This window comes from Carlito syrichta, unplaced genomic scaffold (assembly GCF_000164805.1).
Source record: "Carlito syrichta isolate Samal-C Ts95f unplaced genomic scaffold, Tarsius_syrichta-2.0.1 Scaffold307170, whole genome shotgun sequence".
NCBI classification, from domain to species: domain Eukaryota; kingdom Metazoa; phylum Chordata; class Mammalia; order Primates; family Tarsiidae; genus Carlito; species Carlito syrichta.
This window is the reverse complement of record NW_007251266.1, coordinates 1,023,196-1,048,962: the sequence shown is the minus strand read 5'-3', so window position 1 is coordinate 1,048,962 and position 25,767 is coordinate 1,023,196. Positions and strand designations below refer to the sequence as shown.

Sequence of the window (25,767 nt, the reverse complement as noted above, 5' to 3'; positions counted from 1 at the left end):
TCTTCCACATCAGTAAAATGTTTCCCTCTGAGGACTTTTTTCATCCAGAGAAACAAACAAACAAATTGCTTTTGGCAAGACTGGGTGAATAGGGAAGATAGGGCACAGGGGAAGTACTGCTTTTGATAAAAAACTGCTGAACACTCAGCATGATATAGGCAGATGTACTGTCTTGGTGGAAGAACCAGTCACCTGTTTACCACAAATAAATTCACTGAAGAAGAGCACAGCGTCTCACAACAATGTTAGCAGGTATACTGATGCTGGCTGGTTCCTAGAACACTTATGTAGTAGGGGAAGCCTGTACTACAAGGGGCCTGCCCTCTAAAATATAATTACAGGTTTTGGGGAGGTCACCATTATGTATAGCTAAGGTCAGATCCTATAAATAGACAATTGGACCAAAAAACGTGTTGCTAACATTTTCCTTGGAATCATTCTGCCATATATGAATTTTTCTCCTGTATTTTAGGCAATTTTAGCAGTCTGTATTTAAATGCTTATAGATTTTCAGAGATTTAAACATAGACTCTCTCAATTATTTTATTCCCTATTAGTGCATGAGATCTTTTAAAAAAATCTTTAAAACATTTAGTCACAAGGGACTTGAGCCCATGTTTACAACCCTTTTCTAATTTCAAAAAGTGATTTGATAACACAAGTTACAGCTGCTGGTGTTCTCTGCCAAGACCACTGGTGATGTTCACATTTTTGACAGCAGAAAGAGTACAGCTAATACAGTGTACTTATGAAACACCTTCCTCATTATGTCATTGTGAATGAGCTTTTGTCTGAAATAGTTCTGGTTCCAAGAGATAACATTTCTAAACACTTAAAAATGATTAAGAACAATTTTGGAACAAAATCACTTCTTTCCCATTCTTCCACTCAAAAAATTATATTCCCTTTAATTTCCTTCTTCATTAGAAATTCACCTCACTTCAGTCAAAAAGAATGCCTTAAGACAATTATTTAATTAAAAATGACTTATTTTTTCATTTTGACAGCCATGCCCATAATTATTTTTACTTATAGAGTTGACTATCCATGATTTTGAAACCAAAAGTACACAGTGATAATATTGAAAATGTGTTTTAAGTTGGAAATTTACAATGTGATGTCAAATTATCTCAATTTAAAAAAAAACCTGGCAGTAATATCTCAGAATATTTTATTAAATAACAGGCCCTTTCATTATCACATTTTTATCAATAATGTTTATTTCCTAATTGACCTGTCATACTTTATTATAAAGCTTTTAATACTGATATGATCTAATTAATTATAATTAAAATACTGATAGTTACTCAAAGAAAAACCTGCAGTATGAATAGTACTCTAATGCTCTAATATGAGATATTTTTCAGCAGAATGTTCTGAGAGAAAAAGTAAACCCAGACTTGAGCTTAATTTGACAGCTTTAAAAATGCAACTGTATTAAGCAAGCTATTTTGGAGTTAAGAGAAAATGATTAAACAACTTTCTTTGAGATATTCTGGAACTATGGTAATTTCTATTTTTGTTCTCAGTTTTGGGTTACTGGTTACAAATATGTATATACCACCCTTCACTCTCCTTTTCCCTCTCTCCCAATGAATTCAGACACTTCTAGGACTTATAAATTGCTTAATTATCTGTGTTGTGACATAAATATCTTCAGGGAGCCTATGAATCTTAGAAAATCAGTAGGATATTAGCTAAATATAATTCTGTGGTAATTAAGAGTCATGGACAACATAAAGGAGAATAGAAATAACCCTCAAAAGATTTTAAAAAGGTTTAACCCAAAAGCATAAAGACAAAAGTGCATTAATTAGCATATGAAGAAAACCACAATGAGATGAGATGGTGTGGTATGTAGCACCAACAAAACAATTTAGATAATGGAATAATAATTTCTTTTTTGATGTATCATAGAGGCTAAAATAATCATAAATAAGTGTTGGAAAAAAACCCATAATTAGTGATCAGGTGAAAACCTCATTAACCCATGTAAGGTAGTAATCAGTAAGAAACAGTTCACAAAATAGAATAATTTACGTACTGACTTTCTATACCTAACTTGAATACTGGGTTCCAGATGATCTATAATCTCCATAAAAAATGTTGCTTTATGATAAAGGAAACCAAAAATAATGCATTGAATCTGTGTCCCTGAATTAATCTTATGGAAAATCAATTCATATTGACTTTACTAGGAATATTATTAGCGTATCTCATCATTACCAATTCTTGTTTTCCTCCTCCTAGCCTATTTTCCTACTAATGGCTTCTTTTCTTTTCTTTTCTTTCTTTTTTTTTTTTGTGAGTTGAAGTCTCACTCTGTCGCCCAGACTGGAGTGCAGAGGCCGCTCCAGGCCACCGCAGCCTCGACCTGCTGGGCTCCAGCAATCCTTCCGCCTCAGCCTTCCAAGTAGCTGGAACTACAGGCGTGTGCTACCACACCCGGTTAATTTTTTTGATTTATTGTAGAGATCAGGTCTCTCCAAGTTGCCCAGGCGGTTCTTGAACCCATGGTCTCAGGCAATCCACTCACCTCAGCCTCCCAAGGCGTGGGATTTCAGGCTGAGCCACCGAGCCTGGCTAATGGCTTCTTTTCTACTGGTGACAGTGTTTCTCAATGATTCCCTATCCTCTTATCTAGTATCTATGAGGACCATAGAATGAAAAACTAGTCGATACTGCTCTACACTGTTAATTAAAAGTTTTAAAGAGAGTTAATATTTTCTCCTTATGGAAACTTTTTTTATAAGAAAGTTAGCAATCTACCTGATATACTGTTGATATCTCATGGGTACCATAAAGAGTTTCAAACAGAGGTAGCTAATCTTTGAATACTTGTGAATTAACTACTGAGTTTAAAAACAAAACTATCATTATTTTCTGCTAGTTAATGACATAATTGTTCATGTACACAAGTCGGTCGGTTAAATTATACGTAGCAGATATATACATATAATCACTTAATGACTTTAATGATCAATTTTTCACAATACGTGAAAAACTAAACAGAAGGTTCATAGTTCATCTTTCTCACTAACCTACTTTATAATAAATATGCAGACTAAATGTCTATTTCAAATGTCAAAGTAGGAATAAGTTTTTTTTTAAAAAGTAGTCAGTGCTTTTGCTTATTTTATTTTGTGAAGAAATCTTCTGAGGCTTGTACTATTTTTTGTCTATATCTTACCAACTCATGTAATAGGCAGCATATTAAAACTTTAGTTATGCAAAATAGTGATTAAATAACTGCTCTATTTTTCATTGTTGTTGAGTAGTTAGATTTTGAACATTTACAATTTTTAATTACTTATCACTCAATTGGTAAGCATAGTTAAGTATCCTAACCTTAGGGAACTAGAGTTATCAGAAAGACATGGTACATTCTTTAGTAAGAACAGCATGATACACTCAGTAATTTGAATTATGTAGGCAAAGCAGTGATATAGGAAAATTAAAATGGTAATGACAGAATCCCAAATTCCGAAAGTAAAACACATCAATGAGAGTAGAAGACCAATTTTAGAAAGCCTACATTCTGCTTGATTCAGAAAACAGAATTAGAAAAAAAAAAATCAGAAAAAAATGAAAAGTGGAAGGGGGGAAAGTTAATGATTATATGAACCAGGCTAATCACTTAAAAAAGATACTTTTTTAAAGTGATTAGCCTGGCTTACATTATCATTTCTATGTAGGATTCGTCATACAAATGCCAAGATATCTTGGCATTTGTATGACGAATCCTACATAGAAAATGTCAGAAAAAGTATTCATTTAAAGCAACTATTATTTATAAAAATATTTATCCATTTACTAAAAAAGGTATATAAGGAGAAAATGAAGCAGATGGGCATAGAGGTATTTTCTATCAATAGATTTACTGATTCTAATGATATTTTCATCATGATTTTCACTGGAAATGCTTTACAAGTTCTAGAGCTGAAAAATAGAAAGTTATGTACACCTAGAAAGCATTCTAAACAGTACTGAAATGCAGAAAGTAATTAATCATTCATTACTTACAAAAGTTGTATTTTCCAATAATAATGTGGTAGCATTTGTTTCTATATTCAGTTTAATGACATGTCCATTCTCGCTCTTATACACCACATCTGTATCTGCAACAACAAAGACATTAACAATTGGCAAATACATTGACTAGGCAATATAATAACTGTAGGAGAAAAATATGCATAGGAAACAGACATATTAGAACAATCATTGTTTGCCTTCAATAAACCAAGCAGATTTCTGAACTTAGCTCGCAGTAATTCTCTTGAAAGATCAGGAAACCCGCTTAACACATGTTCTAATATGCGCTGAAAACAGGGTTAGTGAGAGAACCACTCAGATTCATTGATTAACAAATGAAAATTAATTAAAATAGGAGTAATCCACTGCACATTCTGAGGTGAGAAAAAGGAGATGGAGAAAAGTGCCTGCAATTCTCAAAGTAAGTTAATACCGTTAACTTACAAGAAGGGCTGCCCATTGACTGTTAACTTTACACAGTTCTAAGATTGTTCATGTTGAACCACTATTGTGAGATTTGTTTATGAATCCAGTCCTTCTACCACCACTGAATTTCTATTCAATCTCATTAATTCTCTTTTTGGTTGAGAATATTGTCTCTGCTATTTCATCTGGCTTGTGGAGTCATACATGAAAATTTCAGAGGCTATTTTCATATCATTGAATCTACTTTGTCAACTTTAGTAAAATAGTGTTTTCATTTTAAATAACTGCATTTCTTCTGGATAATTTATTTTACATATTTTTGAGGTAAACTTATTCACATTTAATAGGAATTTAAACTCTCTTAAGAATACCTCAGACAAAAATATTGGCTTAAGGGAAAACTGACAAAGAGGATTGGAGGATACTCAGGAATTAAAAACACATAGGTGCATGTGTGTGTGTGTATGTGTGTATGTATGTGTGTGTGTGTATACAGAACGTATATATTATATATAGTTATATAAAAGAGAGATAGTCACATAAAAGTCATTTTGGGAATTTTTTTCTTATTTTTAATAATAATTTTTCTTCAGTTTTGTGTGATTGTAGTCTTTTCTGTGGTGTTGCATACACATTCCTAATATTTTGCCTATCGTGGAAGAAAAGCAATATTAATGGGAATGTGATCTACTATTTATGGTCAATAAATTAAAATCTCTCAGAACGGGAATGTCTTAACCTGCAAACATGGAAACAAGCACTGAATAGTGAGTTAGGAAAAACAACTGCAACAACACCTAGGAAAGTGTCTGACACTCCTGGCAGAGCACAACTTCCTGGTCCCTTCCCTCAATATTTTAATATTAGTACTAGTTACATCTAGAATGTGTATGGTGAGAAGCAGTCAGTGCAAGCATGAAGTTTGCTTCTATGGAGTTTAATTCAAAAGACTTAATCCATTATAACCCTTTTACTAGAATCAAGAATGACACAGAGGCCAAAAGTTCTTCTTGACCTTAATCACATGGGGGCAGTAACACATTGAAACATGGCCTGGGAGACAGGGAAAGACACATTGCCTTTTAAGAAAAGAGGAAAGAGATGAATTTTCTGGTTCCTCCTTGAGGCTGATTGTATGTACTGGAAGTTTTATACGCTCTTTAAAATAAGGCCTGTTATCACCTTCTGAACTTCTGTCATCAGGTATAAATAAATTGAGTTCTATTTTACCATTAATTTCACCTATTTTTTCTTTCTTGTGATGCAGGTTTATCAAATAATAAATATTTATTTTGATTTATATTCCTTTCCTCTCTTCCTTTGCCTTTCCATACCGTATTTATGATCATTTCTCAGCAGTAACACTGATTACCTGTAAAAGCCTGCCAGCTGATTTGACCTTCTGTCTTTCCGCTCTCAATGCATGCATACTCAAATCAATAGTCCAACCCCAACCTTGAGTTCTAACTTATATTCCTCTTTGAATTTCTAAAAGTATTCTCAATTATGGACCACTTCTTGATTTTGATGAACATGTTATCACAGATTAGCAAGAGGAATAGCATGCCCTAACAAAAATCACCCTTACAATATTTTCTCAGCAAATTAAGAGAAAATAAAGTTCACCTCTTTCATTACCTCATGGAGATGACCATAGCAAAAAAGTCACTTAAGAAGTGGTTCTGGCCAAGAGAGGTGGCTCAAGCCTGTAATCCCAGCACTTTGGAAGGACAAGATGAGGGAATTGCCTGAGCCCACAGGTTCGAAAATAACCTGGGCAACTTGGCAAGAATTCATCTCTACAATAAATCAAAAAATTAGCCAAGCATGGTAGCTGGCGCCTTAAGTTCTGGCTACATGGAAGGCTGAGGTAGAAGGATCGCCTGAGCCCAGGAGATTGACACTGGGGTGGCAGTGAGCATGCCACTGCACTCAAGCCTGAGCAGTGCAGTGAGATTCCAACTAGAAAAAAAAAAAAAAAAAGAAGTGTTCCTCCCCAGGAACGCACACACTGCAGAATCTTACACAGGGATGAGGTCTCTGTCCTTAGAGAGGAAGAAGAGCTCAGAAAGCAATCTAATTATGAATGGTGGCTCCTGGTAACATAAACAGAAAAAGTACTTCATGGCTCCATAGCTTTTCACAGTAAGAGAAAACCTTAAATGAGTGATGGGATATAATAGGGGTGAAGGAAAGAAAATCAGTCTCACTATTAAAGCAGAAGGAAGAGAATCTTGTTTGAAAACATAAAGACTACACTTATTATTTTTTAAAGTCATTTTTTTGGATCATTATTTGAAATTGAAAAAAACCTACAGACAGTTGATTTGTAAATACCTTTACATCTGCCCTTCCGCAGATTCTACCATAAGACTTTCGATGTTGCATTAGTAGGAGGAACTTATTTTTAGTTCAAGTGTAATTTTCTAGCTTGATATTTAATAAATATTTTTGTATGGATTATTTTAAGAGCATCTAATATCTTCTTTTATCAGTCCCCTGGGGTTTTTTTTTCTGTTCTTTATAATGTGGTCTTCTGGATCTTATACTTATCCTACATTACTGATTGGTTTATAATAACCAGTGGATTCTCCCAGTTTTGAAATTTCTATTACTAGATTAATAAATAACATTCTGAACTACATTTCTAAACTTTCTTATATTTTGTTTGATAGTAGTTGATCTGATTCAGTGAATCATATGAATGTGTAAAGTACACTAACACGGGAAGATGAAGGTAGGTGTACTCGACACGTCTATAGACATAATGCATGTCTATACAATACTTTGATGAAAGAATCTTTTCTTCTTCTCAACTCATTGGCAACTAAAAACCAATAGTCCTGAATACACAGTCAACTCATTCAGTTTTTAAAATTAAAATGTATGGCAGAATAGAATCACTGTCTGATCTCTCTCTCCTGAGATCCAAGCATCTGTTTTCAGTCTGCAATATTCCTAAATAATCCTTGCTGTCATTTCTGTCAATTATTTTTTTCCCATAATTTGGTAAACAAAAGAAAAACATAGCAGTAAATCCCAAGTTAAGATTTTTCAGGTAAGTGCAACCTTATATTTTTTACCTCTTCTATGCAAAGCAGATAGTAAAGCATTTCACATTGTAGTTTAGCTTTCAATGTAGTATTAAGATTAAGAACTGACGCCTCTGCATCCACTTAAGTTATCGGGACCAAGAACAAAGGCAGCTTATGTTCACGTGATTTTACTGTTTGTGCTAGGAAGTTTTATCCATGAAGGTAATGTTGTATTAGTAGGAGAAACTTATTTTTAAAGCAAGTGTAATTTTCTAGCTTAATATTTAATACATATTTTTGTATGAATTATTTTATTTATTTATTTATTTATTTTGAGTTGGAGTCTCACTCAGTCGCCCAGACTGCAGTGCAGTGGCTGCTCCCAGCCACCGCAGCCTCGACCTGCTGGGCTCTGGCGATCCTTCTGCTTCAGCCTTCCAAGTAGCTGGAACTACAGGCATGCGCTACCACGCCCGGCTAATTTTTTGATTTATTGTAGAGATGAGGTCTCACCAAGTTGTCCAGGCGGGTCTCGAACCTGCGGGCTCAGGCAATGTATGAATTATTTTAAAAGCATCTAATATCTGCTTTTATCAATTCTCTTGAATTTTCTTTCTGTTCTTTATAATGTCTTCTGGATTTCGTACTTAACCTATTTTACTGATTGATTTATAATAACCAGTGGAACCTCCTAGTTTTGAAACTCCGGTACTAGATTATTAACATTTTGAACTATATTTCTAAACTTCCTTTGTTTGATAGTAGTTGACAAAATGTGAGTGAATCAGATCAATGTATAAAGTGCATTAACAAGGGAAGATGAAAGTACAAAATCTTCACAAAATTAGTCCAAAATCTTTTTTTGAGATTTTGTTGAAAATTAGTATACCTAAACCATAAATTCCTAAAAGGGAAAATTGCTCAATTATCAAGCAACTCACTTACAGAATCTTGCCTTTCTGTGTTCCCCAATCCTAAATTAAAACATCATGAAGCCGGGCTTGGTGGCTTAGCCTGTAATCCCGCGCCTTTGGGAGGCTGAGGTGAGTGGATTGCCTGAGCCCGTGGGTTCAAGACCCGCCTGGGCAACTTGGCGAGACCTCATCTCTACAATAAATCAAAAATCAGCCGGGCATGGTAGCGCACGCCTGTAGTTCCAGCTACTTGGAAGGCTGAGGCGGAAGGATCGCCGGATCCCAGCAGGTCGAGGCTGCGGTGGCCGGGAGCAGCCACTGCTCTCCAGTCTGGGTGACAGAGTGAGACTCCAACTCAAAAACAAAACAAAAAAAATCATGAAATGCGCCCAGTCACAACCAGATCCTTACACTGAAGAAACTGTCTTATCTACTCAGATGCAGATCCCAAATCCTTTTCATGTCACCCCAGAATAACCTTCTTCAGGATATTATAAGATTCAGCTTTACTCAACAGATTGTTCTTGGGTCTTCTGAGATGTTGAAAAAATTCATCTTCCATGTATATCAATATAAAGTCAGCTTATTTTTTTTAATGGTGCTACTGTTGATAATGTAAGTATGCATTTAATTATAAGATGATTTACCTATCTTCCATCTATCTCTATATAGTGTTCTTTTTTTGTTCTCTTTTGATTTTTTTTTATTTTAAATAAGCGGGGTATAATTCAGGGTTAGGTGTACAAATGTTCATTATGCAAGTACCCTTGTTGATGAGGTATGCCCCCCTCCTCCAGCAGATTCCCACTACTGCCAATTCTGCCTCCCCCCTCCCCCCAGACCCCTCCCCGCTAGCAGTTTTCACTACTGCCAATCCTTTTCTTATAGTATTACGATAATTGTTCAAGGTCCGCTTATGAGGGAAAAGATATAATACTCAGTTCTTTGTTTCTGTGATACATCATTCAGTATTATGGACTCTAATTTCATCCAGGTTGCTGTGAATTTCATAATTTTGTCTTTCTTTATGGCTGCGTAATATTCCATCATGTATATGTACCACATTTTTTTATCCAGTCCTCTTTCAATGGGCAGCACAGTTGGTTCCATGTTCTTGCTATTGTGAACAATGCTGCAATAAACACATGTGTGCAGGTATCTTTTTCACAGAGTGATTTGAGTTCTTTGGGTATATTCCCAGTAGGGGGATTATGGGGTCCTATCAAAGGTTGATTTTTAGATCTTTTAGGAATTGGTTTCCACAGAAGCTGTACTAGTTTACACTCCCACCAACAGTGTAGAAGTGTTCCCTTTTCGCTTCATCCTCTCTCTCCACCAACAACCACTGGAGAAGAGAACCTTTTGAGTAAATGGTCCTGGGAAAACTGGCTGACCACAAGATTAAAACAAGACCATCACCTATCACCATACACAAAAATCAACTCTAAATGCATCAAAGACCTAAACATAAAACCTCAAACTATAAGAATCTTAGAAAATGCAGGAGACATCCTTATGAAAATTGGAACTGGCAACCAATTCCTGACCAAAACCCCAAGTGCCCATGCCATAAGAAATAAGATAGAAAAGTGGGACCTCATCAAACTGACAGGATTCTACAAAGCCAAAGAAACCATCAAGAGAGCAGGGAAACAGCCCACAGATTGGATAAAAATATTTGCCAACTGTACGTCTGACAAAGGCCTAAAATCTAGGATCTACAAGGAACTTGAACGTGCTGAAAAGAAAAAAATACAAACAGCCCCATTACAAAGTGAGCAGAACACATGAAAAGACACTTTTCAAAAGAAGATATATGAGCTACCAACAGATATGTGAAAAAAATATCCAGCCTTACTAGTCACCAAAGAAATGCAAATTAAATCTACACTGAGATACTACCTAACTACAGTCAGGATGGCCATCATCAATAACTCTAAAGTTTTCAAAAAGTGGAAGACAATCTTGACAAATTAATTATCTGAGACATTTTAATCCAAACAAGATCTTCATTTAGAACAATCAATTTTTGATATATCTAAATTAAAAATTCCGTAGCATCCCATGTTTTAAAATAAACAGCACTCAATCAATAAACTGAGTAATTAAAAAGGAAAATTATGGAACAAAATAATGCAATGATTATCACAGGAAATTATCCAATACATTTAGGAAGGGTTTGTTAAATATCAAATGAAGGTTTTATTCATTAAACATATCAATGAAAATTGTAGAAGATTGTGCTATTCATAATTGAAACACAGCAAGCTCCTTAGTCAACTCTCCTAAAATACTCCTCACTACAACGTTAAATTTTCCCTACTTTTTAAAGAGCTCCAGTCTCCACATATTTACCTGAGATGCATACTCTATTTTTTTCCCCCTTCCAGACTTTTGGGGAGAGGTGATCTTTCTCCTTTGCAAAGAAAAGCTCTGTTTTATAAACAAGTCAGTGTGCTCTGAGTTCTTCAGTATTTTTGATTTCTGCTTCCCCTTATCTGCTACTTGTACTTTTCATTATGAACTTACTTCTTCTCTATGTTAAAAATAAACAAATAAATAAACACGTCCATTCTGGTGTTTTTCTCTATTCCTAGCTTTTTATTTTCCACCAGAAGCCTCAAGGAATCTTTTGTATATGGAGTTTTGTTCTTATTCTCTGTATCTGCCACACACTATTTTCTATATCTTCTGCAGTACAAATGCAGCCCTTACTCTCCTGAAATTTCAAACTTCCAATATCATCACTGACCTTCAATAAACCAAATTCAATATGCTCTTCTCCTGTTATTATCTCCACCTCACTCGACTTCACACTATGTGAAAAGATGATGAACAGAAGAATTCTGAAGTTCTCTTCTCTTGACTTTGAATCACTACTATGCTTTGGTATTTGTTTTTCAAAAATTTCTATAGGTTCTATCTTCCCAAATGCTACCTAAACAAAAACCCTGCATCCTTCAAAGCTCAGCTATGAGTTTTATTTTCTTTCACAACAACCGTAAAGGATTTTTTTTCTGCTCACACCTTCCTATATTGATTCTTAAGCTTTTAACTCAAGTTCTGACTTTTTCCATATGCCAGTTCTATATTTCCATTTATATCCTAGATCACATAAACATCTTGTGGGTATTAAAACTCAATAGACTAGAATTAAACTCCTCATTTTTAGGGGTACACTCTCCTTCCAAATTCCATTTACCTATACAACCTCGTGTTCTTTAAATCTTCTCTTTTTGTATTCTATATTCATATTGTTCTTTTTACTCGCTCACCCAGATGATTGTGTTTTAAGAGTTTTCTATGTCTTTAGTTATTCCCATCTCACAGCCCAATCCATTCTATGCCACACTTCACATAGTCGTATATGGTCCTCAAGGACCTATGTCTTCCTAATAATAAAGTATAAGCTTCAATATATATTTCCATAGCTTTCATCTACCAATATCTTATTTAAAAAGTCCAGATCACCTGTTGTTTACAATATGCCACATATCTTAAACTTCACTCCCACTCAGAATTATTTTTGATATCAACTAACAAAAGCCCCAGGAGAAGTTTAGATTCCATCATACTTAAAAGCACTCTTAAGTTTCCAATCCCTATAAAGTCTTCATCTAATATCTCTCTCTTCTGAACTCTTGTGCTTATCATTTAATATTTAATCACATAATTCCTTTCAACTTTTCTTACTGTCTACTTGTATTTAGTTTTAATATGTTTGTTTTGTGTTTTCAATTACTTTATAAACTCAAAGAGGAAACTATTTCTTGTTCTTTTGAGAATTGGAACCATCTATACCCACATATCTTTCTGTCTACACTAACAGGAATTTACTATTCAACTGTCTGCATTAATATGACTTTAATATTTCTGGAAATTCTTGCCAGGATGACAAAGTTGCAAATAACAGTTTATTGGTTTTTTTTTTTTCCAAGAACTTTCTGAAAATCCCCTTACTTGAAAAATAGACTACTCACTAGAGTTAATATTTCTTTCTCAGAACAATATGCAACAACTCAAGCAAATAACTATTTCCTATTCAAAAACTTCTCTAGAAAGTACACATCCTCGAATTTATCAATCCTATACTCTTACATCAGAAATTTCACAAAACCCTAATCAATACTGCTTATTGAAAGACTGCCAAACTAGATCCCCCCCAAAAAAACTATATAAACATCTCTTCTTTGTGTTTTCCTTTTGATATACTGCTTACTTTCTAGTACAACCGTTATCTTCTTTACCAAAGGTTTTTCTATTGGATAGGGGTTCTATTATGCATTACGGAAGCTACAAGCTATTGAACAGTGGTGGTTCCTCCAAAATAACCCATTGAACTGATTAACAAATGCCCCAGGTCTGATCCAGAATTTCCATCAACAAATATTTTTGTTTTCTACGAGGTTAAATCTTTTGACTACATTTATCATTTATATTTCTTTTTTGTTTTCTGTTATAACCTTTTTTAGGAATACATTTAACACTACTAACAAAGATATCCTTCTTGACCCATATTTAGTCAGATTCTCTGAGTCCTCTTCATGACTAACACTTGACCTTGGCCTACTTTTAGCAAGAATTGCACTGTGTCAGTTTGGAAAGAATCCTTCTGCCCTTGACAGCTGATCAAATTTCTAAAACCCCACCCTTGAAATCGAAGTATGTGGTTTGCCTATAGCAGTAGTTTTGTTAGAACAATTTAGCAAGACTCGCCTACCCTTGATAACTTCTCTTAGTAACTTTCCGTCCACTAATCATGAGCTCATTGACTATAAAGTCCTAGCTGCTGCTGTCTTTCCCATAGTTGTAATTGAGTTCAGTCTCTTTTCCTTACTGCAATTGTTTTTTGTTTGTTAGTTTGTTTTTGATTTTCAATAGACAAGGTCTCATTCTGTTGCCCAGGCTGGGCTTGAGTGTAGTGGCGTAGTGACATAATTACAGTTCACTGCAACCTGGAACTCTTATACTCAAGTGATTCTACTGCCTAAGACTCTTGAGTAGCTAAGACACAGGCACATGCTGTCACTACTGACTGATTTTTAAAAATCTTTTGTAGACACATTGCCCGACAAGTCTCAAACTTCTGTCCTCACTTAATCCTTCCTCTTTGACTTCCCAAAGTGCTTGGAGTATAGGTGTAAACTGCTTCACCTCACCCTGGAAATATTTTGAAAAAAGTCTTAGTGTTTTAATGTGTCAGAATATGTTTTCTTTAATACTACTGAAAGGACATACTGAGACTGGGAAGCCAATTTTTATCTTGTTCTTAAACCCTGACACGATGAGGAAGAAGGAGAAGCTATGCCCTGGAGAAATCCATTTTTTATCTTGTACTTAAGCCTCAAAACAATGATGAGAAAGTGGAAACTATGTTTTGGAGAAATGCATACTCTAGGTAAAGATTAACTTTGCCGACTTTGCCTTTTCAGAAACACAGACTCCTTACTTATCAAAAACACAGACTCCTTAAGCATGACCAGTACCGACCTATTGTAATTTGTCTTTTTTTTTTTTTTTTTTTTTTTGAGTTGGAGTCTTACTCTGTCACCCAGACTGGAGTGCAGTGGCCGCTCCCGGCCACCGCAACCTCAACCTGCTGGGCTCCGGCAGTCCTTTCACCTCAGCCTTCCAAGTAGCTGGAACTACAGGGCACACTACCATGCCTGGCTCATTTTGATTTATTGTAGAGATGAGTTCTCGTCAAGTTGCCCAGGCGGGTCTCGAACCCACGGGCTCAGGCAATCCACTCACCTCAGCCTCCCAAAGCACGGAATTACAGGCTAAGCCACCGAGCCCAGCTAATTTGTCTTTTTTAGAAACCCAGATTTCTCAAGTATGACCAGTATCGACCCATTGTATACTTGGTGCAGGGTGACCAGGACTTCTCTCAGTGTCTCCAAGACATTCGCAGGTGTTCAACAGGAAGTCACAGCAGTCACATCTACCTGATTGCAAAACCTCCAAGGGAAAGGATTTAAGCCGGGACTCCAGGAGGTACGAGGCCACACTCATCTAGAGTGTAGACCCATTTCCTGTCTGTGGGAGTAAAACTTTCCTAAATAAATCTTTTCTTCTCTCACCTCTTTGTGTGTTGCAAATCTTTGCATTACTCGGATTTCTGGTTGCCAGCGCACACCTCCAGCAAGCCGGCTCCAGCGGTGCTGTGCCTCCCCATCCATGCACCCTCACCTTCAGTACCCCAACAACTACCTTGCAAGTTTAAATTTAGGTGGCCTATTTTCATAAAGTTATAGCATTAAATTATTGTGTGTGTGTGTGTGTGTGTGTGTGTGTGTGTGTGTGTGTATGTGTGTAATTTAGTATACTAAATCAGGGGTCCACAAACTGTAGTCTTGTGCCAAATCTTGCTCACTTGTGCTTGTTTTTGTAAGTAAAGAACACAGTTATATTCAGGTATTGTTGATGGTTGTTTATGCACTACATAACAGAGATCATATGGTACATAAAGCCTAAAATAATTACGCGGAGGCCCTTTAAAGAAAAATTTGCTAGAATCTGTGTTAGAATAGTAATTATTTGCCTTATTTAAATAATGCATTTTTTACTTTATTGTATTTATAAATGTCAATGTAGTCGCTGATTATTGCAATGAAACTAAAAGACTATTCTTTTTGATTCCCCAAACAGCTTTACTCTACAGGATTTTGTTTTGTTTTTCAACATGACATGAAAAAATATTTTTCTAAGAATGATGAAAATCCCTGGAAAATAGGATAAAACTCAGTATAGAAAATAAAAGCATTTTCCCAAAAAGTGCCCAGAATAAAAGTTATCTTTATTTAAAAGTCATTATAATTGTAAGTAATCATCATTAATTTGTATGAAAGTCTCAGTCCTATGAATGGCACTTCCTGTGATAAAGAGCCTTTCCCAAGCTAGATAATGGAGCAGTTGATAGCCACTCAACTAAATAATGTTTTTCTGATTTGTAGCTAAAGTGTGAATAGCAGCAATTTTCACATGATCATTTCATTCTGTTGATTATTTGCAAAAAGATCACATAAGAGGAAAATAAAACCTCTCTCTAGAATTTTAAATATCTCTTCCCTACTAGAAAGGTTGTTTGCATAACAGTAGCATAAGTACCAGTTTTGACTGGTTTTTAGCTTTCTCAGGTAAAACTTTTACCAACGTTTTTTTCATACTCCAGTACTCAACAACAATTTTCTTGAGTGGTCTACTGAAATCGCAGGCAAGGGAAGATGTAAGCAGATTCATGCCATCTCTTCACTGGTTATCTCACATAAAAAGCAAACAAAGGTTGGTGTGTTTACATTTTCCAAGGATCTAGGGGTCTACCCTGTGGTGATTCATGCAGAAATCAGAGCTTATTGTAAAGTAACATCTAAACTATAAAATATATATAAAAAAGTAAAGCTACACAGATATCTAAACCACTCTCCTCTATTTTGTTTTTATCAGCCACTATCTTGTTACCAAAAGGAAAAGACATACGAGTAAAAGACATTTTTTACTTCCTTTCTGATTTTAAAGTAATATATACTCATTGTAGCAAATTTGTGTAAAACAAACATGTCAAGGAAAAATAACTGTGGCTGAGTGTGTAGAGAGCTCACGCCTGTAATCCCAGCACTTTGGGAGGTAGAGGTGAGAGAGTTGCCTGAAATCAGGCATTTGAGACTAACCTGAGCAACTAACATCCTCTCTACGATAAATAAAAAAGTGGTGACGCATGCCTGTGGTTCTAGTTACATGGAAGGCTGAGGCAGAAGGATCGCCTGAGCCCAGAAGATCTAGGCTGCAGTGGCTGCGAGCGTGCCATTGCAATCCAGTCTGGGGGACAGAGTGAGATTCCGACTCAAAAGTAAAAAGAAAAAAGAAAAATAACTATGACAATTTTAATGTGTTCCTTTATAAAACACACAGTTGCAATCACAATGTATTTCAAGGTCTGCATCACATTTTATTCTCTTAAAATTACAGATGAAGCATTATACCCTGTCATTAAAAATTCATCACAGGCTCTTTCTAATGCTTAAAACTCTCAATTGACATTTCAGGAAAAAATAAATTGAAAGATAAAAAGTGGCACTATTTAAAATGCAGAGGAAAAAAAATAGAAATGTAGATGCAATAGCCCTGAACATCATTTCACAGAGTAGTACTGAAGAATTTTGTTGTCTAGCAAGCTAATTCACACATCTAAACAACAGATGCTCTGACTCTTCAAATGCATAATGACATACCTTTATCAATTTCTACATACTCCAATTAAATCTGTAGAGAGTAGAATTGATCACTGCACTTCAAGTATATAATTAAACCATAAGGTAAGACTTAATTGAATAGAAAATTGACTTCGTTGAATAAATTGGAGGTATTGCATTCATTTAAACAGAAACAGCACTGAAAGAAGTGACAAAAGGAATGATAAAAATTCATATGCTCAAAGACAGGTAGACCCTGGAATAAAGAACAGAAATATAAAATATATTAAAGTAATAACAAATAAATAGTTGTAGGACAGTTACTAATTTGAAAACACTATAGTTAGTTCTAAGCCTAAGTTTAGTGGAAATGTAGCAGTAACTGGACAGCAGGTTGTTGTTTTGTTTAGATAAAATCACTTCTCAACTATATTTAATATACTTCTCAAGTATTATTTTTTAAATAAAAGTTTATGAGAAACACTTAGTTGATTAAAGAAAAATGCTGATGAGCCTAAAGTTGTTTTATGGATTTAATAATATTCTTTCCTATGTCTAAGATGTAACTTATCTAACTGTAAACAGCTACTATACAAAATGTTTTCAGAGGAAGGTTGATCAGATAAGAATGCCTAGATAAATCAGTGGTGCTATTTTCTATTTCAGGGAAGGAAGTGGGAGGAAAGTAAAGGATTTTTATTTTTTTCAAGTAGCAGGACTCCAACCTGAATGGTATTAACCCCCCAAGTGATTGTCTTGAATGTCTGGCTTCATGCAGATGTGCATGACTAGATGAAGAATCTTAAATAATATCATCAGGGGCATGGATAATATCATGGGTTTTTCAGATTGCCTTATTCAGAGGAGCGTTCCTTTTATGATCAAAAGATGACTATAACTCCTAGAGACCCTCTGGCTTCTCACATTCAAGATCAACAGGAAAAAAAAATCAAGATTCTCTTTTCCAGGGTTCCCAGTCAGAGCTTCCTTGCTCTCATTGGTCCTGGATGGTCCAGCTACCCATTCTTGTATTGGATGTTGGCAGTATGCAACGTACTAACAGGGAGAGACCTAAATCACATACCTACAACTACCCAGGCCCGGTTATGTCTTGGTTTTCAAAAAAGAAATTATTTATTGGGTGCCAGAAAATGGTGAAGGTTGGCTAAGTGACACAGACAACTGATCTAATTTGCACAGTGGAAATACATTAATGGTGACAATTTTTACGAATGAAGGAAATTATATGTAACAAAAAGAATGCATTTCTAAACTTGACTTTTCATCCCACAGAAAAAAGCAGGAAATTGATTATAAGTGTCCACATGTGTGTGCATGTGTGCGTGGTGGGTACTTGGTGGCAAAAAAAATAGGTCTATAATATAACATATATTTTAGTATTTGTTAAAATTCTGAGCAGATATTCCAGTTTGTTTGGAGTCTTGCCATGTACCCAAGTAACACTTCCTCTGGAGAAAAATTATTTTGTCTGAAATCTCAAGACTTTTGATGCCCATTGGGAAAGCTTGCCAGGAGGAATGTGTGCTTTTGCCAGAATGTGTAGTCAGAGATTTATTCTACGGAGAGGAAGAAAAACATGTTGGCAGCAGATCAATCTGAGACTGCTGAGAAAATATAGATATATGCCTTAGAAAAATCATAAATCTCCATTAAAATTTCCAGTCTCCAGTTGAGTTGTTAAGAGTTATTAGATTCACCAAGGAGCAGACTAAATTTACAAGTGAGCCCCGCCAATAAGGATAAACTCTAGACACACAATTTAATAGCAATCACTCCCTGAGTGATTCTAACCCTTTAGAACATGAATGTGGTAAGTATACTTTTTATTACTGTGGTTGTTTTCCTCAAACTAGTGACCCCATTTCACTTCTGATCATGATTAACCAAATCTTTCTACTAAACATCATGGGCAAGTTCAAAGTTCATCCCTCCCCCCACGAATTATGAATTATCTCCAAGCAATAGCAGTTTTGCAGATAGATACAGGCATATAGATATACAATAGTGATAGAAGGAATATGTTTTTGAGATATGAGATGAAATTCTAACACTTTCATGTCCATATTTAGTTTTGGGAATGGTTACCTAGCTTTTTCATCTGAAATTAGTTATCATCTGGAAAAAAGTTGCAAATAAATTGTTTTAATTTCAAATACTATAATACCTGAAAGAAATGAACTATCTTGCAAAATATGTGCCCAATAAAGTACTCTTGAATATGATGATGATGGAAGTAACATTGTTGCCTATGATGACTTAGCATTTTTAAAATTCTCTGCTTAACCTCTATATCATCCTTACTCTTATCAGATATTGTCATTAACCATTAAAATGGATATGTACTTTTAGAAATGAACTTATTGGCCAAATTACTTAGAATATGACAGAGCATGCAATTGGCATTTATGTGTCTCATTGAGGTAGAGCCTCAATACCCCATTATAAGGACTGTGTAATTTATACATATATATATTTGATGACAATCAGATAAGAAGAATTAGATGAAATCCCAAGAATCAATTGCTCACACAATAATGATTATTAAAAAAAGAAAGAATATTAAAGTAAAAAGGCGATGTTAATGGAAATCATCCCAATATCATGAACTGATAAATTAACAAAATGTGGTATATCCATATAATAGAGTATATTAATCAACACAAATGAATGAAGTAATAATGATAAGTGGTTCAAGAGAGGTACACCTGAAAAACATTAATCTAACTGAAAAAGCTAGTCGAGAAGAAGTGCATATTGTATAGTTCAATATATAGGGAATGTCTAAATAAAAAAAAATTCATAGAAATAGAAAGTAGATTAGTATTTGCCAAGAGCTGTGGGGAGAGGAGAATGGCGAGTGACTGACGATGTGTATCAGGTTTCTCTTTGGGATGATGAACTCATTTTGTAAATGAATAGTGGTGATTGAACAATTCTGTGACTATACTAAAAAAAACAATGAACTGTATACTTTAAAAAAGTAGATGGTATAGTAGTAGATGATATAGCAGGGAGGAAGAAATGGTTAATTATTTATTTAATTTCATCACTATCGTAACCATTTTACTCTATTTTTCTATCTACATATCTATCTTATAACATCATGTTGTATACCTTAAATATTCATAATAAAAATTATTTTTTTAAAAAAAGGGTAAGTTTTACGATATGTGAATTTTATTCCAATAAATCAGTTGGCAATTTTTTAAAGGCAAATCAGAAAAACATAATGATAACCAAAGGTAAAAAGACTGAAAAACCAGAAGCTTAAAATGTAAAACTTAAGATTATTTTTGGCCATAAAAATCAAAATTATTGGTAGAATGGAAAATAAAACAATGTGCCATTTACTGGTATTTGTTTCAACTACCCAAAGTAAAGTAAAACTCTTCACCAACTTTTAAGCAAAAATGTTTTTTCATACGTTATGGTTGTCACCTGTAATGCTTCTCCTTTACGTTGAATCTTAAGCTGAATCCTTACTTCTACTAATGCAGGCCTCTACACATAGCAGATTCTGAGTAAATTGCAAATATTAAATACATTAGTCATATGCAATGCATTATATCCATATAATGGAATATTATTTATCAATAAAAAAGAATGAAGTAATGATACATAGCATAAAAGGGAGGAACTTTGAAAACACTTATCTAATTGAAAGAAGTGAGTCAAAATGGAATATCTAATTACTTTACCAGTAAATTTTATACATCGTTTTTATAAAAGATCCCTGAAATTATGTTTGACACACAATTGGCTCCAAAATGTATTGAAAAGTTGAGCAGAACCAAGGAGGTCATTTTATCTGTGACCTTATTTTATCAACCATAATAATAATAATAATAAATGCCTAATAGAACCCTGTGAAGAATCAGAAACAAAAACTCCTGAATTCGAATTCCAAATCCAGCTCATTTGCTGCAATACTGGTTATTTCCTAACTGATGAATAATGCTTATAATGTTTCTGTAGATGACCCCCCCACACACACACCTGTCCATTATTTTTCCTTTCCACTTAGCTTCAAACTTTCAAGAATGTACTTTATGGAGCTAAGGGGGTCAACATTAAATCATACTTAAAGCATAGTTGAGCATCTCTTTAGTTATGTTATAACATTAAGGATCTTGCCTACTACTATTCCAACATGTCACCAGTTGACATGTTGGACTACAGTTGACACTGTAGTCTGCTGAGGAGGCACAAGAGTAATGGTACTCTATCTACTCTTTGGGGTGAGCACACTGATGATGGAATTACCAGGGACAAATGTGAGGCATGTAGGTGCTTAGATTCTTTCAAACGTATATTTTCATACTACCTTCTAACTTAGATACAGTAGAAGCCTCACATTTCATATATATTACTGAAAATACCCTGGATTTTCTTAGTTTCCTTGCCATCTTTCTACATATGATTATTCTAATACTCAGCATAACATTTAATTCAAGCCACCTGTTTGCACAGACGGCAGGTTGCTCACTTTTATGCAAGAGCTAAAGATCTGAACCTAAGAAAACACAAGAGTTAAACTGTCACTTTGCTTTGCTTCTTTGAGTTTAAAGGGGGTTAGAAAATCAGGGAGAACAGATGTCTCTCCTTAAGCATTTTATCTCACCATTTTTTCTCCTGCAGTCTTTCAGAAAATATGACATGAGATTCTTTGCACTGAGCATTATGTTTCTGCTTCAAAATGATGAGCCTTCCTGTTTCTCTTCCTAATATGACACTTATTGTACACATCATTAAACAGATAAGAGTCACAATCTGCAGATCCTGCCTCACTTCACTTGCATTTTAACTTCATAACATTTGCTCTTGGGCACAGCTGGAAGCACAAATATGATAAGAGTAGAGAACTGACTTCACAGATACAGATATGATATAGAAAATATGAACTTTTTTCCTGTTCTTGCCAAAGCATTTGATATAACAGACAATTAACAAGATGATGCACACATTTCTCAATCTCAGTCAACTTCCGACATGTTTAACATGCTCCTAAGAAGTGTGAAGGAGGCAAGGAAAGGTACCTATAATAGTAAAATAAAATTATGCAGCACATTTTTTAAAAAGCCATTTAACACCTACAATGGGAAAGATGTATTGCTGGGAATTTATACTTAACCTCAACTAATTCTCAAACTAATGACTATTTATAAAGAAAATTAAGTATCAGGGAACTGGATTAACTGGGCTAGTATCATACAATTAAGAGAATGATGGAGCTAGAATTCCCATGGGATATAGACTCCCTATTGCTCTTTCACCCTTGTCAGTGTCAGTAATCAGAAGCGTATGTGAAATTGTGGCAGCAGCACAACAGAATCTGGCTATCAGTGGAGTTAATCCCTGCTAAAGACACACCTTTGAAGCTCAGCAAAGATGGCATGATATCCTCCAAAGGGCTTGAAGAAGACCATGTAACTAGAGCAAATTTTATCAAATCCTCCTGGTTTTGTATACAAAGACTTTGATTATCATAAAGATTCTTGTATGTGTGTTTTTATTTTAAAAGTAATTACGTGTTTTCTCCCCCAGTATTTTTCTTGTAGTAAAACGCACACACATGGCAGGGCATGATGGCTCATGCCTGTAATCCTAGCACTTTGGGAGGCCATGACTGGAGGATTGCTTGAGTTCAGCAATTTGATACCAGCCTAGGTAACATAGTGAGACTCATCTCTACAAAAATAAAATAAAATAAATTAGCCAGGCATGATGGCTTGCACCTGTAGTCCCAGATACTCAGGGAGCTGAGGCAGAAGAATTACCTGAGCCCAACGTGCGGTGAGCTGTGATAGTACCACAGCACTCCAGCCAGGGTGATGGAAAGAGATCCTCAACTCCAAAAAAATATGTACACACATATTTACTTTCGTAACCATGTTGGGGATACAATTCAGCAGTATTAAGTACATTAATATTATTAGACAACCACCATCCATCTCCAGAACACTTTTCACCTTGCAAAACAGAAAATTTGTACCCATTAAGCAACAACTTTCTATTCTCTATCCCCAGTGCCTAGAAATCATTATTTTATTTTCTGTATCTATCATTCTTGACTAAACTAACACTTATAAATGAAATTATACAGTATTTCTCTATTTGTGACTGGCTTATTTCACTTAGCATAAAATGTTCAAGGGTTGATTTATGTTGTAGCACGTGTCAGAACTTTTTTACTTTTTAATAATCAATGATATTACACTGTATATATACCACATTTTGCTTATCTATTATTCCAACAACAAAAACTTGGGTTGCTTCCACATTTTCGTTGTAAATAATGGTGCTAAAAACAGATCTTCAAGATCCTGCTTTCAATTAATTGGGGAATTTACCCAGAAGAGGAATTTCAGGATCACATAGTATTCTATACTTTAGTTTGTGAAGAAGGGCCATACTGTTTTCCACAGCAGCTTTATCATATTACAGTTGCCACCAACAGTGCATAGGAGTTGTAATTTCTGTATATCCTTAAAAAACAGCTGTTTACCATTTTTTTAGTAAGCATTTTAATGGGTGTGAGGTGATATCTAATTGTGGTTTTGATTGGCATTTTCCTAATGATTAGTGATGCTGAACGTCTTTTTATGTGATTATTGGGCATTTGCGTATCTTTATTGGGGAAAAAAGAATATCTATTCAAGTCATTTGTCCATTTAACAATTAAATAGTTTGCTTTATAGTTGTTGCTGCTGTTGTTGATTTTTAGGAATTCTCTACATATCTTTTATCAGACATATGATTTGCCTTATTGCTCTATTGACAGTGTACTTGAAGTACATTTGAAATAACTTTTTATAGTTCATTTTTTCTTTTTCTTCTGTTGCCTGTGTCTTTGCTATCATATCCAAGAAATATTATTGTCAAATCTAATGTCTTCTAGCTTTTGTTCTATTTTCTTCTAAGAGTTTTATGTCTTACAATTAAGTCATAGATCTATTTTGAGTTAGTTTTTGTAACTTGTTGTTAAGTAATGCTACTGTCTTGTGTTCTTTCATTTTAACCTACAGGCTTTTTTTTCTCTTTTTTCTTTTTTTATGCATTTTTTGAAGAACAGGTCAAGTGGTAACAAACTCCATCAGCTTTTATCTTAAGTCTTAATTTCGTCCTCACTTCTAAAGAACAATTTTGCTGAATATAACTTTTTTTAATGTTTTTTGACTGTTTTCCACTTTGACTATATCAGCCCACTACCTTCTGGCCTCAACATTTCTGATGATAACTATGCTGATAATCTTATTGAAGATCTTTGGCATGTGATATGTTCTTTGTCTCATGTCACTTTCAAACATATTTATTTGTTTTGGGCTTTGGTTTAATTTTAATGTGTCATGGTATTAGTCACTTTAATTACATCCTACTTGAATTTCATTGTGCTTCTTGAATGCTATATTTTTTTCTTATCAAATATGGAAAATATTCAGTTATTATTTCTTCATATATGCTTTCTGTCCCTTTCTCTTTCTCTTTTCCTTTGTGATTGCCACAATGTGTATGTTGGTCTGCTTTTTGGTATTCCACATGTCCATTAGAAACTGTTACATTTTTCCTTTTTTATTTCCTGTTTCACAGATTTGTTAATTTTTAATCTTTTAGTTGGCTGATTTTCCTTCTTTTAGTTGGCTGATTTTCCTTAAAATTTGTCTTTGAATCCCTCTAGTAAATTTTTCATTTCAGTTATTGTACTTTTCAGCTCCAAAAGTTATCTTTTGTTTCTTTTTAGGTTTTCTCTTTATTGATATTTCCATTTGCTTATGCATTACTTTATTGACTTTCTCAACATCTTTCTTTAGTCTTTGAGCATCTTTAAGATAGCTGTTTTAAGGTTTTTGTCTAGTAGGTCTGCCATCAGGTGTTTTTGAGGGACAGGTTTGGTGTTGTTTTATCCTTGAATACACTCTAATTTTCTTTCTTTCTTTCTTTCTTTCTTCTTCTTTTTTTTTTTTTTGGTATTCTTTGTGATTTTGTTGTTGTTGGTGGTGGTGGTGGTGTTGAAAATTGAACATGTATAGATTTGTTCAATTGTAGTAATCATTTCACCATGTATATTTGTGTCAAAACATCATATTGTATGCCTTAAATATATACAATACAAATAAAGTAATAAAATTTAAAAATTGGACATGTAAATTTATACTGTGGTAATTCTGAAAATTATAATCTCCTCCACTTTTTACATAGTTTTCTGTTTTGTTTTGTTTCTTAATTTATGTAGGCTATTCCTGTGCTGAGAAAACATATGAAGTATAAGCATTAAAGTCTTAGATCATTTCTGATTCTGTACCTTTCCCTGTACATGCAGTGACATTCATATTTTCCTGTATATTCAGTTTTGCTTTCTTTTCTTTTCATTTTTAATGTTCTATTCTGTAATGTTTGACTCTCAAAATGGAAAAGTAGCAAAAAAATGAAGAGAATGTGGGGAAAAAAGGTTCTAGCCCTTGAAATATTCTGGAAGTCTCTGTAGTCAAAAGAAGGGGCTGCAACAATGGTGAGAAGAAAACCACAATGGCCACTGCCCCTTTGTCTCCACCTTTATTATTAGAAGTAGCAATCAGTGATAGGTCTTTGGTATTTAAAATAAGGACCTTTTGTCCATGTCAGATCCTGCAAGCTGCTCCATGAACACATGAAGACTTGCTTACCACAAGCCTGGGGGTTAGGAATAGGTAGCCACTACTTTGCTAAGAGCTAAAATTAACTTATATTAACTGCAATTTGCCATCGAAATCTTCATACTGGAAATTGTAGGCCTTAAGTATACTCTAGAGTTCTAAAATACTTACATTGGACAGATTCTGCCAGTATAGATTTGTTTTGGTAGGGAGACAGATTCTTGGTGCTTCTTGTTCTGTAATCTTTCCAGAATCATCTCCCCTGTTTTTATGGCTTACATAGTAACACAACTCATTTTAGAAGTTACATAAAATATTGTTTTAAAAGAAAATTAGAATGCTATTAGCACTACATATATAGATAAAGTCTTTAAGACCCTTTCTGTTATATCAGGCATTTTATATGCTATGATTTTGCATACTGATTTTACCTCAAGTAATATAAAGTCATTCTAGATTCTTATGTATCATTTTACATTTTTGCAATGATTGAAAAATATTCCAGTATGCAACAAAC

General features: G+C 34.5%; 1 protein-coding gene across 5 annotated transcripts in view; it reads right to left on the bottom strand.

Moving 5' to 3' along the window:
* Positions 1 to 25,767, bottom strand: part of DPP10 (dipeptidyl peptidase like 10) — a 579,521-nt gene that overhangs the window by 364,654 nt on the left and 189,100 nt on the right. For all 5 annotated transcript variants that reach the window (XM_021715500.1, XM_021715502.1, XM_021715501.1 and 2 more), the window contains one exon: positions 4,024 to 4,118. In XM_021715500.1, the coding sequence (XP_021571175.1) occupies positions 4,024 to 4,118 (95 nt within the window). The remainder of the gene's footprint in view (positions 1 to 4,023; positions 4,119 to 25,767) is intronic.